The 17,094-nt window shown below is 49.7% G+C and overlaps 1 protein-coding gene across 2 annotated transcripts in view; it reads right to left on the reverse strand.

Moving 5' to 3' along the window:
• The window catches only part of LTBP2 (latent transforming growth factor beta binding protein 2), a 124,205-nt gene that overhangs the window by 79,440 nt on the left and 27,671 nt on the right, over positions 1-17,094 (reverse strand). For both annotated transcript variants that reach the window (XM_064292746.1, XM_064292745.1), the window contains exon 3: positions 8,744-8,990. In XM_064292746.1, the coding sequence (XP_064148816.1) occupies positions 8,744-8,990 (247 nt within the window). The remainder of the gene's footprint in view (positions 1-8,743; positions 8,991-17,094) is intronic.

Genomic DNA, 17,094 nt, shown 5'->3' on the forward strand with positions numbered 1-17,094 from the left:
TGTTCTAGGAGATTGGGATAGATCAGTGAACAAAGAAAGATCCCTGCCCTTGAAGGGCCCATACTGTAGTGGGGGCAAAACAGACAATAAGCAAGAAACATAATAAATAAGTAAATGATGTGCTATGTTGGAAAGTGGTAAGTGCTATGGAAATAAGAAGTGAACCAGATGGGGGGCTTACAATATTAAATATGGAGGTCAAGGAGGGCCTCATTAAGGAACTTCTTCAAGAAAGTGACCCACAAACACATGCGAGGTACAAGCAAATATCCAGGCCAGTGTCAGAACGGCTAAATAACAACAATAATAAGCATTTGCAAGTCACATTAGAGTTGACAAGGCACTCTTTCACACACACTGAGTTAATTAATTCTCACACCATCTCAGTGACCTAAGAATCACCCTTCCCATTTTACAGACAGGGACATTAACACTTAGTGAAGTTAAGCGACTGCGCAAGATCACAAAGTTAGTAAGTGGCAGAGCTATGAAACCAAAATTAGGTCTCCTGATTCTAAGTATATTCAAAATAGCCTCCTCAAGGTCCTAAGGACTGAGGCTGGAGCAGTGGTGGCTCAACGGTAGTATTCTCACCTTCCAGGCAGGAGACCTGGGTTTGATTCCTGGCCAGTGCACCCCAAGCACAGCCAGAACTGGTTTGTCAGTGGAGGCTTACTTGTTGCTATGATGCTTAACAGATTTCAGCAGAGCTTCCAAATTAAGATGGACTAGGAAGAAAGGCCTGGCAACTTCTGAAAATCAGCCAATGAAAACCCTATGGAGCACAGTGGTCTGATCCTGTTGTGCATGGAGATGGTGCAGGGCTGGGCAACATTTTGTTCCATTGTGCATGGGCTTGCCATGAATTGGGGTGGGGAGAACAACCTGAGAGTAGCTAACAACAACTATCAGGGTTGAGGAATTCCAGAAAACCCCAGGAGGGAAAGTTTGAGGTATAGAGTAATAACACCAAAATTATTTTTAAAAGGCTAGAAGAAAAAAAAGGAACGGAGGGAAGAAGCCCAGCACCCAGAGACCCCAAAAAGTTTCACTCAGGATTGTGGGGGTTGAGTAACCCACCAGGGAAGCATATTCAGTGGCCAAGAGGAAGGGGCTGACACAGCACAAAGGATGCAGGCTGCTTAAACCCATTGCAGCCTTGCCTGGAAGGATTCGAGGCCACACTGTGAGAGACAGCTAAGGCCTACCCTAATAAAAGGCATCACGTGTCCTTATCATGACTTTGGAAATGGGCAAGGGGGAGAAGTAAACACTTTTCACCATCAGGGACAGGAAATGACCACGCCAGAGGCCAGAATCTATCCCTCCAATCTACAAATGTAAGCAACTGAGGCCCGGGGAAGGTAAAGGATTTTCCCAAGGCCTCCAAGCATGAGTTGGTCCCTGCATGTCCCAGATGGAGTAGAGAACTGTCTTGGATCCAAGGGGCTTGAATGAGGACGGAAGACAAATAGGGGGTTATGTTCCCCAAAGGAGCGAACAGAAGGCACATGGGACATACTGAAGCCCAGAGTGGAGGAGAGAAGTGGGCAGCCAGGCTCAGAGAGCCTTTAGGCTGGTTTGGAGTCAGGATCTCTCAGGTGCCTGGGATAGGCCCATTGTGACCTGTCAGCCTGCAGTCAGCTGCCAACTTTCATCCTGCTTCAGTTTCCCCATCTGTAGACACAAGTAGTGGGGTGGAGAAAAATCCATCCTGGCAAATGTGGTGTCCCCTGCTAAGTCGTCATAGGCACAGGGACAAAGCAGGTAGGATAAGAGGTTTATCCTGTGTGTCAGACAACCTGCCAACTGCTTTACATGCATTATTTCAATTACTTCTCCCAACCACCTATGAGATGGGCATTCATTGCCCCGTTTCAGAGTCAAAGAAACCAAGTTTCAGTGAGATGAAGGAACTTGCATAACTAGTTTGTGAGGGCTCTAGGGTTTAAATTCTGCCTTAACACGAAAGTCCTGTGTCCTTACCACACACACACACGCACGCACGCACGCACGCACGCACGCACGCACACACCCAGAGCTGCCTTCTGCACCCTTCTCATCATCACTTCCTCCAACAACCCAACAACCAGACTTCCAAGAGCAGGGTGCCCCAGCATGCCCGAGCCAGGAACCAGTCTGCACTCTCCCTATATCGACACCACTGGGCCTCTATCTGAAGCCCTGATGGTACAGTGGTTAAGCGCTCAGCTGCTAACCAAAAGGTTGCCAGTTCAAATCCACCATCCACTCCTTGGAAGCTCTATGTTGCAATTCTACCCTGTCCTATAGGGTAGCTATGAGTCGGAATCGACTTGACCGCAATGGGTTTGATTTGGGTTTGGGCCTCTCTTCTGTCAGTCAAGCTTGAATCCTGAATCTAGGTTCATAATATCAGGAGATGTGTCCACAGGAGCCCTGTAGGAAGGAAGCCTTGTCCTGTGTTATGGGTGGAATTGCGTCCCCCGAAAATATGTATTGATTTCGGTTAATGCTGTTATGATTTAACTGTGTGATTAAATCAGTTGGTCCTGGGTACAGCCGATTACCTTCCATGATGCAATGCAATATAATCAGTCAGTCAGTTGAGGTCATACCAGTGTAGGGTGGATCCTAAACCTAATCACTTCTGAGTTATAAAAAGAACAGAATAGACACAGAGGCATGTGCACACATGCAGGGAAAACAGATGCCATGTGAGGATCACCAAAGAACCAAGGAATGCCCAGGGCTGTCAGCAAAGAAAGAATCAATACCATTGAGACCCTGATCTGACTTTTAGCTCCCATAATTGAAAAAATTAATTCCTGTTCTGTAAAGCCACCTACTTGTGGTATTTTTGTTACAGCAGCACTAGGAAACTAAGACATCCTGTATTTTCTTCCCATCCCTAGCCCTCAGGCCTGGGGTTGCTGGTGTTGGGGGAAGGAGATACAATTTACAAGTTGCCATACTGGATTCATCATGCTGGGCATCTGTTCCCAGCTGCCCTGTCCCCATGGTACCTAGTTTCTGATTCCAGGTCACAAGTCTCCTTTCTGTGAGGCAGGGGGTGCTGTGTTCCTCATCCCCTTTACCCCCAGGAGGGGATACCTGGGTCTCCCCTGCAATGGCTCTTGGTTCAGTGATCTCCTGGAAAGACACTCTGCTCCCCCTGATTTGTAAAGGTGACCCACTTGGGGACAAAGTTCTCATACCCCCCACAGGGAAAGCCAACCGCATAGACAAACCGTGGGCTCACTCCCAGCAATATTGGTTAAAAGTCACATGTCAGGAAGTGCCAAGAGGGCCCTGGGTGGAGGGAGGTATGAGGCCTGAAGTTTGCTGGGGTGTGAATGAGGCTGGGGTCTTGCTTCAGGGCTGGGTAGGGGCTGCTCTGAGGCAGAGTTCCACAGCCTCTCCCAGGGTGACTGCCCACACCCAGGTACTCACTGCACGTGAGCTCAATATCCCGGGTACTCACCACTCGAGATTGGCCTTTTGGCAAGAGGTGCACTAGTGCCACCTGCCCTTCCTCCCTCTCCCCAAAGGCAAAAGACCAGAGTGGCCAACGGCACAGGCACTGGAGTCACAGGCTATGGAAGAGGGGACAAGTGATGTCACCTCTCTGAGGCTTTCCTCATCAATAGACTGGGAACTTGAGAAGTAAACAAGCTTATTCATTCAGCAGATATTTATTCATCACCAACTCTGGGCTGAGGTGTGTTCGAGGTGCTGGAGATACCTCAGTGAAGAAAGTAGATGAAAATCTCTGTCCTCCTGGGCCTGACAATTGACTGGAGTAAGGAAAACAAAACATCAAATATATCTGACATTATATATTGGGTTTGCTCCTTAGCCAGACCTGCGGTTCTAGAGGATGAGCCTTGGGGACATCCTAAGCAGCCTTGGACAATATTGAACAACAAGGGGTCTGGAGGACAGCACTGGGTAGGGCAGGAAGATAGCTGGGTGGGAGATAGGGATGTTCGGGTGCATGCATTTTAAATCCGGTGAACACAGAGAGCCTCGTTGAGAAGGAGAGGCCTGAAGAGTTCTATGGATTAAATTGTGTCCCCCAAAAAGATATGTTGGAAGTCCTAACCCCTCTACCCATGAATGTGACCCTGTTTGGAAATAGGGTCTTCGAAGATATTATTAGATAGGTTAACACGAGGTCATACTGGAGTAGGGTGGGTCCTAATCCTATATGACTGATGTCCTTAGAAAAGAGGAGGAGATTCATAGAGACAGGGAGACAGAGAGGGATGCCATGTGACACTGCAGTCATTCAAGGATCAGTGAGATGGACACAGAGAGGAGGGAGGCCAAGGAGAGATTAGAAACCTGAGGCTTCCACCTGCTTTGAAGATAGAAAACCAAAAAACCAAACCCAGTGCCGTCGAGTCGATTCCAACTCATAGCGACCCTATAGGACAGAGCAGAACTGCCCCATAGAGTTTCCAAGGAGCACCTGGTGGATTCAAACTGCCGACCCTTTGGTTAGCAGCCATAGATAGCACTTAACCACTATGCCACCAGGGTTTCCTTGAAGATAGAAGGGGGCCACAAATCAAGGAATGTGGGCTCAGTTGAAGCTTAGGGGATCAGCCTGCAAAGAACCAACACCACAGGGCCCGGGGCTTCCCAGACACCCCCCTGACATCCCTACCTGCCCTGCCCAGCACCGCCCTCCATGCCCCTTGCTGCCAAGTATTGTCCAAGCCTGGTTAGGATGTCTTCAGGGCTCAGGCTCTAGGACCTTGGGTCTGGCTAATGAGCAAGCCCAGTGGAGGTCCCTCCCACTGACTTCCCTGAAGAAGGGCTGGTGAGAACGGTCCTGGTGGAATAACCATACCCGCAAGCCAGCCAAAGCCACTACCAGTGCAGAATGTGCTAGTCGCTCTTCCCCGAGACCAGGTCTGGGACTCCGACTTCTCCCCAGAGTAGGTCTGTACCCCTCTACACATACATACATCCCATCTCTCCCCCCACCAACCGGTTTTCTCTGTCTGTTCTTGGCCTCCCACTACCTCCTATCTGCCCAGGTCCTCATGCCAAAGGGAGCAAGCTCACTGATGGCAGCTCCAGTTAAGCCCCATACTAAGAGCTCTACTCACATGATCTTGTCCAGGGCTTCGAACCAGTTCATTCTGGTTGGAAACCCTGCTGAGAATTTGCATTTCCATCCCAGATATACTGAATCAGAGTCTACAGTTTCACAAGATCCTCAGGTGATTCTTAAGTACAATAAATTTTGAGAACCACTGCTCAGCTAGTGGTTCTCAGAATTGGTCCCTAACCAGCAGCACTAGCATCACCTGAGAACTTGTTAGAACTGCAAATTCTTGGCAGGAGTTCAAACCAGAACAAATCAGTTCAAAGCCCTGATCTCATTGAATCCTCCCTAAACCAGAACAAATCAGTTCAAAGCCCTGATCTCATTGAATCCTCCCTACAGTCCTATCAGGTGAAGACCATCGGCTCAGAGAAGTTAAGACACTTGCTTAATGCCACATAGCTGGTAAGCGGTAAATGCAGAATTGGAACCCAGGATTCCCTGAATCAAAGCCCAGTCTCTAACCCTCACTACTTAGGTGTGGTCTGCAGGCCAGCAGCATTGGCAACACCTGAGAGCATGTTAGAGCTGCTCACCGCAGACCTACTGAATCAGGAGCTTCATGTTAACAAGATCCTGAGTGATCTCAGGTGATTCACATGCCCATTGAAGTAAGAAGAGCACTGATCTAAATTACTATTACCCAAAGCCTGCTGGTCCCCTGTTCTTGTAACCTCCCCCTTCTACCGCAACTCTCAAGGCCCTTCTCTAGCTGCCTGGTTCTTGCTCCCCAGGTGGGGTAGGCTCTCTGCCCAGCGTTGGAGAAGATGTCTGGGCCTGGGGCTCACAGGGCATCCCAGGCCCCAGCAGCCAGCCCAGGCCACAGCTGAATAATGTCAATGCACGTCTGGCTCTCTGTAGGGGCTCTGACTGCTGCCTGGGACTCTCCTGGCCCGTCCTTCTCATCTCCCTTTCAGACATAAATCTCTTGGTCTCTAATCATCACCAATCCTATGGTGTCTCCCCTCCCTGTACGCTCTACCCCCTCCCCATGAATGCCCTCTGTGTCATGTCGCTCCCTCTATCTGGACACAAAGGGCCCTTCCAAGTTGCTATCAGGAGAGAGGCCAGCAGTTGCTTGGGAAACCTGGCCAAGCGCACAGGAAATGTCTGACACCGCCAGGCAAGCGGGACTTGGCCTCCCAAAGCAAAACACAGCTGGGCCGACAGCGGGGCCCACTTGAACTTTTCCAGATTTCATGGCACTGAGGCCACAGGGCAGAGGGAGACTGGGCTGGCCTGGAGGTTGCAGCTCATTAAGAATATCACAGTAGGCGCTGGCCAGGCAGCCTGTGAAACTGAGGTGGATGGACCTGCCGCGGCTGGAGACCTCACGCAGAGCCTTCGCCTCTGCACCACATGAAACCTTCCCTGGAGATTTGAAGGCTCAACTCCATTTCGCTCCATCCTCCTTCCCTCGCAGCCTCCTTCTTTCCCCAGCATCTAGGCCCATTCATTTATTCATTCGACGTTTGTTGACTGAGCACCAACTATGTGCCAGGCACAGTGTTAGTATCAGGGATAAATGAATGAACAAGAAGGGCACTGTTCCTGCTCTTGGAGCTCCTGACACAGTGGGGGAGGTATCCAGCAAATGCACACTAAGGAAGCATGGAGTACCACAGGAATTGGCAGGGGGCTGCACCGCCTCCTGCCCTCTGAGCAGCACATGGGGTTCTGGGTATGGGTTGAGGTTGAAGGCTAAGTCTTCAGTTTAGGCCAAGCATCAGATATCTAATATGATATCAGCACTTTCTGTAAGCTAGGCAGGTACTGTGGCAGGAGCAGTGGGGGAAAACCAGAGTACAAGACGTAGTCCCACCTCCAAGGGCACGGGCCACCCAGAGTCTAAATGCAGATGCAGGACACAGATCCATACAGATGAGCGCCAAGTGTGTGCTGCAGGCAGCAACTGCTGCAGGAGTCAGATAAGAGGGATAACCGGATCAGGGAGGGCTTTTTAGAGGAGGTGGGACTGTCTGATTCAAGGGTGTAAGGGGCAGAGTGACTTAACAAGCAACTGCTCCCCAGCATGCACATATACACGCCCTGTGGATCAATCCATCATAAAATGAAGGTAGATCACAAACCAAAAGAGAGCTTGTAGGGGAAAGCCCAGCTGGAAGGACCCTGCTCCCACCCCACCCCTTGCTGCTCTTCCAAGTGCCTTCACTCCAGACAGATCCACCTCAGACACGAAGCTGGGACCATCAGAACAAGGCTCAGGCCCTGCCCACCTGTTCACAGCCCTGCCCTCTGTGTTGTTCACCAGGCCCCTTGGTTCTGTCCCTTGTTTCTACCCCAGGCCTTGGCCACAGGGGTTGGCTCTTCCAGTTTTGATCTTGGAGTTCCCTAGGCCTTGACCTCAGTCCATCCTTCACCTTTTCCTGCTTCCGGCTGCCCTCGGCAACCTTCTTGGGTGCTCAGGGTCCTGGAACCCCACCCTACCAACACCCTGGTCAGCCTGGCCTCACCCCCTTTCAGAGGAGCTCGGCAACCTCATCCTCCTTTTCCTTCAACTCAGCCAATCTCTCCTGAGCTTACCCGCTGGGGACCTGATCTCAAGGTCAGATTTCTCCCCTTGGTTCTCCTGGCCTTTGAGGATACATCCTTTTTCCCTTGGTTCAGTAAGCAAGGTTGCAATATTTCAGAACTTCCTAAGTAGGAAACGAATGGAAAAACCAAACTGAAAAACCAAAAGGAAAACACAGCCCCTAGAAATGGACCAGTTTACAAAATTCAGATTTCCTGTCCTGAGTAGAAAAAGTCTAGCCAGATTGGCTGCCCAGAGGCCAGGGAATCTTGCCAGTAAACACTCCCCTCACCCGCTTTTACTCTCCACCCCCCACCTCCTGCCCACACCCACACATGCTCCTTCTCTTCCTCTCCAAGGACAGAGGTTGCAGCAGGTGAACTATAGGGTCTTTGTCTGGCAGGAGGACCCTTCCCCCATCACAGAGACCCAACTCAGAGGAGAAAAAGTTACATTTATAAAGAGCTTACTACGTGCCAGACACTGTTCTAAGCATCCTCCTTATATGAACTAATTTGATCGTTAAAACAATCCCATGAGGTAGATATTAGCATTGCCCCCCGCTTACTGATGAGGAACTGGAGGCACAGTTTTGGAAACTTGCCCAAGGTCGTCAACCTAAAACCAAAAAAAAAAAGAAGGAGCCCTGGTGGCAGAGTGGTAAAGAGCCCAGCTTCTAACCAAAAGGTTGGCAGTTCAAATCTACAGGCCGCTCCTTAGAAACCCTATAGGGGCAGTTCCACTCTGTCCCGTAGGTTCGTTATGAGTTCCAATCAACTCATCAACCTAGGAAATAGAAAGCCAAAATTCGAAACAAGAGATTGTGACCCCAAACACATTCTCCTCAGCCTTTTCCCAGGCACTCGAGGGTAAAGACTCCACTCCACTCCAGCCTGGCAAAGCCTGTGCCAACCCCAATACCTGCACTCCTGCTCACACCTCTGGCAGGGACGGGGGTGAGAGGGTGGAGGGGAGGGAAGGAAGGGCATTTCCAGCCCTCTCCACCAAGGTCTTCACCAAATGCCAAAGGGATTTATGGCCCTAAGAAAGGACCTCCTCTAGAGAGAGACTGAGACCCAGGACCTGGAGACCCCACCAAAGACAGGACTTACCCAGGCAGTGGTGGCTGTGGTGCCGGTGGCCGTGTTCTGGCCATGGTGTCTTCTCTGGCCGCATTGCTCCTGCGCAGGTTGGGGGAACCCTCGGCTGAGCGACGGGGTGCTGGCCTGGAGTTCTGGGGGTCAAATTCCTCCTCCGGAATGACCTCCTCACAGCGGGCTCCACGGAAGCCTGAGCGGCAGATGCAGAGCTGGGGCCGGCTGCAGAAGCCCCTGTTCTGGCATGGCGGCTGGCACACAGCTGAGGAGACAGGGAGAGGGGTGACAACAGGGGCTAGGGGGCCTGAGGGCACAGGCTGCCCTGACTCGCTCTTGTCAGTAGGGTCCTCCTGCTCAAGGGAGAGGACAGAGTGATGCTTGGCCTCCCTACTCAAGCAGGAAGTCAAACTCCTGGCCTCACAAGGCTCCTTGGCCCATTTCTCTCTCTCCTCCATCCACAAGCCACCAGGATGAGGTTCACCTTTGATCTTTGGACAACCAATCCAAGACTAAATGACCAGGGTTGTGAAGTGGGCTCACACCACCACCTGAGGCAGACACCCTGAGAGGGAAGTTCCCTGCATGACATTATACTACAGTATACACTTAAATGTTCACATTTTGTTGTCTGTCTTTCCTACTACACTGCAAGCTCCATGAGGCAAGGCGCTTTGTTTTGTTCCCTCCTATAGCTCCAGAACTTATAGCTCCAGAACTTAGAAGAGAGACTCTTATACAGTACACCCTTGATAAATACTGATTGAGTGAATTAAGGGAAGGAGGGAAGGAAGGAAGGAAGGGAGGGAGGGAGGGAGGGAGGAAGGAAGGAAGGAAGGAAGGAAGGAAGGAGAGGAAGGAAGGAGAGGAAGGAGAGGAAGGAAGGAAGGAAGGAAGGGAGGGAGGGAGGGAGGGAGAGGAGAGGAGAGGAGAGGAGAGGAGAGGAGAGGAGAGGAGAGGAGAGGAGAGGAGAGGAGAGGAGAGGAGAGGAGAGGAGAGGAGAGGAGAGGAGAGGAGAGGAGAGGAGAGGAGAGGAGAGGAGAGGAGAGGAGAGGAGAGGAGAGGAGAGGAGAGGAGAGGAGAGGAGAGGAGAGGAGAGGAGAGGAGAGGAAGGAAGGAAGGAAGGAAGGAAGGAAGGAAGGAAGGAAGGAAGGAAGGAAGGGGAGGAAGGAAGGGGAGGAAGGAAGGAAGGAAGGAAGGAAGGAAGGAAGGAAGGAAGGAAGGAAGGAAGGAAAGAAGGAAGGGGAGGAAGGAAGGAAGGAAGGAGAGGAAGGAAGGAAGGAAGGAAGGAAGGAAGGAAGGAAGGAAGGAAGGAAGGAGAGGAAGGAAGGAAGGAAGGAAGGAAGGAAGGAAGGAAGGAAGGAAGGAAGGAAGGAAGGAAGGAAGGAAGGAAGGAAGGAAGGAAAGCAGTCTATTTTATGGGAAAAAAGCTCACCATTGGCCTAAAAGTCAGGGGATTTGTGTTGTTGGGTTTTTTTCTTTCACTCATGAGTTGTGTGGTCTTGTGTACTCCACTTGAACTTATTGAGTCTCAGTTTCCTCATGAATCACGTGAGGGTGGGCTGAGGGGGCTGGGGGAACTCCAAGGGTCTCTTGAAGGCATCTTGATCATGACAGAGTCCCTCCTCTTCTGAACTAAGCCAGAGAGAGCATCTGCTCTCAATCTCCCAGCCCCCTTAGCAAGGGGTGGAACCCCTGACTGGGGTGTCCTGGGCCCAGTCTAGGGGCAAGGTGTGGCGGAAACTTGGCCCCTTCCTCCAAACCGCCACTCTTCAGTAGCTACCACCCAGCCACTCAGACTGTGGCTTTTCTCCTCACTGTTCTCCATCATTTTGCGAAGTCCGTGGCCACATCCGGTGACCAATGGCCAAGGTAGAGTGACTTGCAGAGGTACATGTTGGGGTGTGGCACTCTTACCCCTCCCCAAGACCTCACCTGGCAACATGTATGACCCAAGGAGAGTGTGGTCTGGCTCTTACTGGACCCTCTAAACCCAAATGTCTCATCTAGCTGTGCCTCATTCATTCAACAAATATTTGTGGAGCCCTACTGTGTGCAAGGCATTGGGGAAAAAGTCCTTGCCCTACATGGAGCTTACTGTCAAGAGGGGAAGAGCGACACGAAATAAGAAAACAAACAGCATAATGTACTTTCAGGCAATATCGAGAGCTGCGAAGACAATTAGGCAGGGTGGTGCAGTGGTCTGTGCCTGAGGCTGGCCCTTTAATTAGTGTCATGGATTGAATTGTGTCCCCCAAAAACACGTGTATCAATTTGGCTAGGCCATGACTCCCAGTATTGTGTGATTGTCCACCATTGTGTCATCTGATGTGATTTTCCTATGTGTTGTAAAGCCTATCACTATGATGTAAATGAGATGGGTTAGCAGCAGTTATGTTGATGAGAACTACAAGATTAGATTGTGTCTTAGGCCAATCTCTTTTGGGATGTAAAAGAGAAAAGCGAGCAGAGAGACATGGGGACCTCATACTACCAAGAAAGCAACATTGGGAGCAGAGTATGTCCTTGGGATCTGGGGTCCCTCCGCCTGAGAAGCTCCTCCACCAGGGGAAGATTGATGACAAGGACCTTCCTCCAGAGCTAACAGAGAGACAAAGCTTTCCCCTGGAGATGACGACCTGAATTTGGACTTACAGCCTATTAGACTATGAGAGAATAAATTCTTCTTTACTGAAGCCATCCACTTGTGGCATTTCTGTTACAGCAGCACTAGATAACGAAGACCGTTGGGGTGGTCAGGGCAGGCCCCTCTGAAGGGTGAGATGTGGGTGGAGAAAGTAGGCTGACAGGAAAATATGAGGTCTTCCAGGCAGAGGGATAGGTGGGTGCAAAGCTCTGGAGGCTAGAAGGAACTTGGCATGTTCAAGATGTTCAGGGAGGCTGAGGTCTGGTGACAGAGGGGGAGGGTAACCCAAGGTCAGGAGGGACGTAGACTAGGCAGACCCCTGTCCTCCTCAGTAGGGAGTTTGGGTTTTATTCTGGGTGCAGTTTTGAAACCACCAGTCACTGCTACCCGGACCAAGTGTCTGTGATTCCATGAGCTGAACTCTTCTTTCTGAGAACAGGCCTAGAATCCAAACTTAGGGGCTAGCCTGGATAAATCTCTCCAAAATTTCACTTGGCCCATGTCACCTCTTGAGAATCTTCAATGGCTCCTCAGTGCCTTCAGGATTCAACTCCACAGACTAGCACTGAAGGCTCTGTCCAGTCTGAACCATCCCTAACAATGCCTCTAAGGGAACCTGTTCCAGACAAACTGGCCTGCTGGCTCTGGTTCAAGAGAACTTCTGCCTCCCTTTCCCTGTGCTGTGTGCCCTCCTGGAACCCTGTCCCTGTTTCTCTCCATTTACCTAAAGCCCACCTCCCCACTTCTGGCGACCCACCTCTCAGGGACTGCTCCCTCCTCTGAACAAGTAGGAACAGCACCTCCCGCGAACACCGCTCACTGGGCTTGCCTCCGTGCCACCTTTAGTGCTCGGGCTTTTTGTCTTGCAACCATTGCCACTATTTCCAAAACTTTTTCATCACCCCAAACAGAAGCTCTCTACACTAAGCAATAACTGCCCACTCCCCACTCCTTTTGGCCCCTGGTAACCACTAATCTACTTTCTGTCTCCATGCATTTGCCTGTGGCCAGTTGGACTGCTGCTAAGCAAAAGGTCAGCAGTTCAAATCTACCAGTCCTCCTAGGAGACCCTATGGGGCGGTTCTACTGTGTCCTATAGATTCGCTGTGAACTGAAATCAACTTTACAGCAACGGGTTAGGATCATGCAATATGTGACCTTTTGTGTCTGACTTATTTCACTCAGTATGTTTTCAAGGTTCATCCATGTTGTAACATGTATCAGAACTTTGTTTCTCTTGATGGCTGAATGATATTCCATTGTATGTATATATCATATTTTATTTATCTATTCATCTGTTGATAGACACTTGGGTTTTTTCCACCTTTTGGCTTTTATGAATAGTGCTACAATGAACATTGGTATATACGTGTCTATTTGAGTCCCTGCTTTCAGTTCTTTGGGGTATGTAACCAGGAGTGGAATTGTTTGGTCATATGATAGTCCTGTGTTTAACTTTTTGAGAAACTGCCAAACTATTTTCCACAATGGCTGCACCGTTTTACATTCCCACCAACAATGGACAAGGGCTCCAATTTCTCCACATTCTCACCAACACTTGTTATTTTCCATTGTTTTTTGTTTGTTTTATAAGAGCCATCCTATTAGGTGTGAAGTGGCATAGGCTTTTTATGTATGTGTTTCAGTTCCCAACTAACATGATCAGCCCCTTGAAGTGTTATGATTGTCCTCCATAACTCTTTGTACCCTTAGCACCTAGCACGATGCCAACAATAATTAAATTATTATTACTGTTATGGCAGCAACTGTCTATTGGGCACTTACAATATGCCAGGCACTACATTTGCATACACTATCTCATCCTTTCAGCAATCCTATGCAACAGGGGCAGCTGTGATTCCCATTTTACAAATAATGCCTTTGAAGCTCAGACGGTTGAAGAGAGTTGCTTGAGGTCATCCAGCTAATCAATGGTGGAACTAGGATTTGAATCCAGCCCAGGCTCTTTCCACCCCGCCAGCTCCACAGGGTATGGGCCAAGACAGGGCTGGTGTGGTTCTTACTCCCCACCATCTCTGAGCCTCAGCCTGGAGCTAATGATGAAACAAAATGGATCTGTTGACTTTAAGTCATCCACTAGCTTACCTGTGTGGCATGGAAGCCAGGACACACAGGTGGTATGGTTAGTGCTGGGTCACCCAGGCTAAGGTAGGGAGTAGGGAGATCCAGAGAAAGTGGGGAGGAAGTGATGCTGATCAGAGCCCCAAAGGGTGAGTAGGTTGGGATCAAGCCCAACGAGGGCACCGAGAGCTAGCCTACCTAACCAGGGGTGGGGAGTGGGGAGATTAGGGAAATATCGGATCTCACTCCAGGATCTCAAAGCAGCCCACTGCTGGATCCTAGGGCCAAAGCACCTTCCTCAGGGGTCCAGATCCCTTTCTGGCAGGCCTCAGGGCCTCTGGCATAGCAAAACATGTCAGAGGGTTGTAACCCGGGGCACTTCCCCAAATGTAAACTGCAACCTCTGCAGGATTCTGGCCCATCACCTAGCCAGCACTCCATCTGCCCAAGCTGACTTAGCCCCTATCTGACCACCTGCCAGCCTGTCACCACCACCACCAAAAACACTGCAGCCAAACCACAGCCAGCAAGCACAGGGGGATGAAGATGTGTCCAGAATGGGCCTTGGCCCTGGTTTTTTGGATGGAGGAAGTAGAAAGGGAAGTCCTGAGTCATTTCCCAAGTGGACTGTGAGTGCTGCACCACTCCTAGTACCTGGGACCTAGACTTCCCTGCCAGCAGAGACCCAAAGCCTGGCGAGGGTGAAAGAACAGAGCATGCGGGGCCTCTTGTGGACTCACTTCCACATCTGAGTGGGTGGTCCTTGCCCTTAAGATGGCCCTTGGAAAGAGTCTAGCTTTGATTCTTCCTCTCTGGAGCTCCAGGGATGGCCCATCCTTGACTTTAATAGTAAGACCTTTCACTCTATAGAAACCAAGGCAAAGGGTTAATGTTCTTGTCTGCTAACCAAAAGGTTGGAGGTTCAAGTCCATCCAGAAGCACTCTGGAAGAAAGTCCTGGGTATCTACTTCTGAAAAATCATCCATTAAAAACCCCATGGAGGTCTTAAATGCCAACAAGCGGCCATCTAAGATGCATCAATTGGTCTCAACCCACCTGGATCAAAGGAGAATGAAGAACACCAAGGTCACACGATAACTAAGAGCCCAAGAGACAGAAAGGGCCACATGAACTAGAGACTTACATCATCCTGAGACCAGAAGAGCTGGATGGTGCCCGGCCACAATCGATGACTGCCCTGGCAGGGAGCACATCAGAGAACCCCTGAGGAGCAGGAGATCAGTGGGATGCAGACCCCAAATTCTCACAAAAAGACCATACTTAATGTTCTGACTGAGACTAGAGGAATCCCGGCGGTCATGGTCCCCAAACCTTCTGTTGGCACAGGACAGGAACCATCCCCGAAGACAAGTCATCAGACATGAAAGGGACTGGACAGTGGGTAGGAGAAAGATGCTGATAAAGAGTGAGCTAATTATATCAGGTGGACACTTGAGACTGTGTTGGCATCTCCTGTCTGGAGGGGGGATGGGAGGATACAGAGAGTTGGAAGCTGGCGAAATTGTCACGAAAGGAGAGACTGGAAGGGCTGACTCATTAGGGGGAGAGCAAGTGGGAGAACGGAGTAAGGTGTATATAAACTTATATTTGACAGTCTGACTTGATTTGTAAACGTTCACTTGAAGCTCAATAAAAGTTAGTTAAAAAAAAAAACAAAAAAACCCATGGAGGACGGTTATACTCTGACACACATGGCGTCACCATGAGTCAGAGTCAACTTGACAGCAACTCATGTATAGAAACTCAAGATCCTAAACCAAGCTCCCGTAGGCAAGCCTATCTTGTTTGCTAATACACTCTACAAGCATTCAAAGAGCACTGTCTCTTGGTTAGATTGGGTGCCAGGGGCACAAAGATGAACAAGACAAGTCCCTGGTGGAAGCTCTGCCCAGTAGCATGTTCTCAAACAACCAGGGAAACCCCTTGCTAAGCAGGGAATTAGGTGCTCAATGAGGTCCATAGTTGGCAAACTTTGGTTGGTACATCAACAGCTCATAGAGAATGGGTGATTAGGGGGGAAGCTATTAAAACGGCACCTTGTAGATGTATATAAAATCACGGTAAATAAAAGTTCTACAAGACATCAGCTTCCAAACCAGCCAGATTTGTTGGCAGAAAATCCTGCTCGGGAAGATAACCCTTTTGGATCAAGTGTTAGGAAACTTCTCACAGAGGCCTGATCTGCTGGGGCAGGTCCTTCAACAAGTCTCATGTTTTTGGAGGGTTTGGATCAGCCCTCAACAGCTTTCCACGTGATGTCTTTTTCACTTGTATCCTCTCTCATGTTGTTTTCACAAGTCTCGGCAAGACACAAGTAACTATCTGACTTCCTCTGGAAAGTGTTTAAGTGTTTTGTTCTGGGGTGAGACTGGCTGTCTGCATTATGGGAACAGAATATAAACTCTTCTCTTTCCACTCCTGTAAGCAAACCTGTTGCTGTCGAGTCGATTCCGGCTCATAGTGACTCTATAGGACAGAGCAGAGCTGCCCCATAGGGTTACCAAGGAGCAGCCAGTAGATTAGAACTACTGACCTTTTGGTTAGCAGCCATGGCTCTTAACCATTGTGCCACCAGGGCTCCTCACCAGTCTTTAGCCATTCACAATTTGTGCTCTTCTTGATCCCTGTCGGGTCCACACTTCCTAGGCACTCTCCTCCTCACTGAGGACTGGGCATGTGGCAGGTTTCAGCTTTGGAAGGTCAGCCCTGTGGAGCTAGAAGAATGTCAAAAGGTGGTGGGGGGGAGATAAAAAGAAAACTCCCAAAATTCCTTTAAAAGCAAGAGATATGAGGCATCAAACCCCCAGGCCCCGCCTCCCTGTCTCATCTCCTTCTACCTTCACTCTTCTCCAAAGCAGCCGATCAGAAGTTTGCTCAGATTTCCCACACAAAGCCCCTACCTTCGAGACGAGACCAAACTTGGAATGGGCAGGCTGAGGAGTTAGATTCTGGGAATGGTTCCTACCATGGAGGCTGCTCCGACCCTCCACTCAGAGTCTCTGGAGATTATCTACGTGGTGTAGCAGAAAGAACATGGGGCTGGGGCTCAGAAGGATTTGGTTTGACCCCAGCTCAGCCACACCCCAGCTTTGTGACCTTGGGCACATCTCATCTCGCTGAGATGCCTCTGTTGACTCATCTATAAAATGGGGTTGATAATTCCTGCCTCAGAAGGCTATTGAGTCTCAACAGATCATGGATGTGGAAGCACTTTGTACTCTCTAAAGCTGCACTGTCCAGTACAGCAGCCATGAGACGAATGTGGCTATTTAAACTCAAATTGATTACAAGGAAATAAAATTTAAAAATCAGCTCCTGAGTCACACTAGCCACGTTTCAAGTGCTCACCAGCTGCATGTGACTACTATATTGGACAGCACAGATATGGAGCTTTTCATCATTATAGAAAGTTCTATTGGATGGCGCTTCAAAGCTTTTTAAAAACACCATACTCCCAGCAGCAGAGGCAAGGTGGCTTCTGAATTTCTCAGCCTCTATGCTTTTCCCAGGGAAAGGCAACATTGACACTAGTTAGAGAGATGGACAACGGGGGCAGTAAACTGATGAGTGTGGTACAGGGGTGGGGGCTGCTTTCCAAATGTTAAATACAGTCAGTCCC

This window comes from Loxodonta africana, chromosome 10 (genome assembly GCF_030014295.1).
Source record: "Loxodonta africana isolate mLoxAfr1 chromosome 10, mLoxAfr1.hap2, whole genome shotgun sequence".
In the NCBI taxonomy this organism is placed as follows: domain Eukaryota; kingdom Metazoa; phylum Chordata; class Mammalia; order Proboscidea; family Elephantidae; genus Loxodonta; species Loxodonta africana.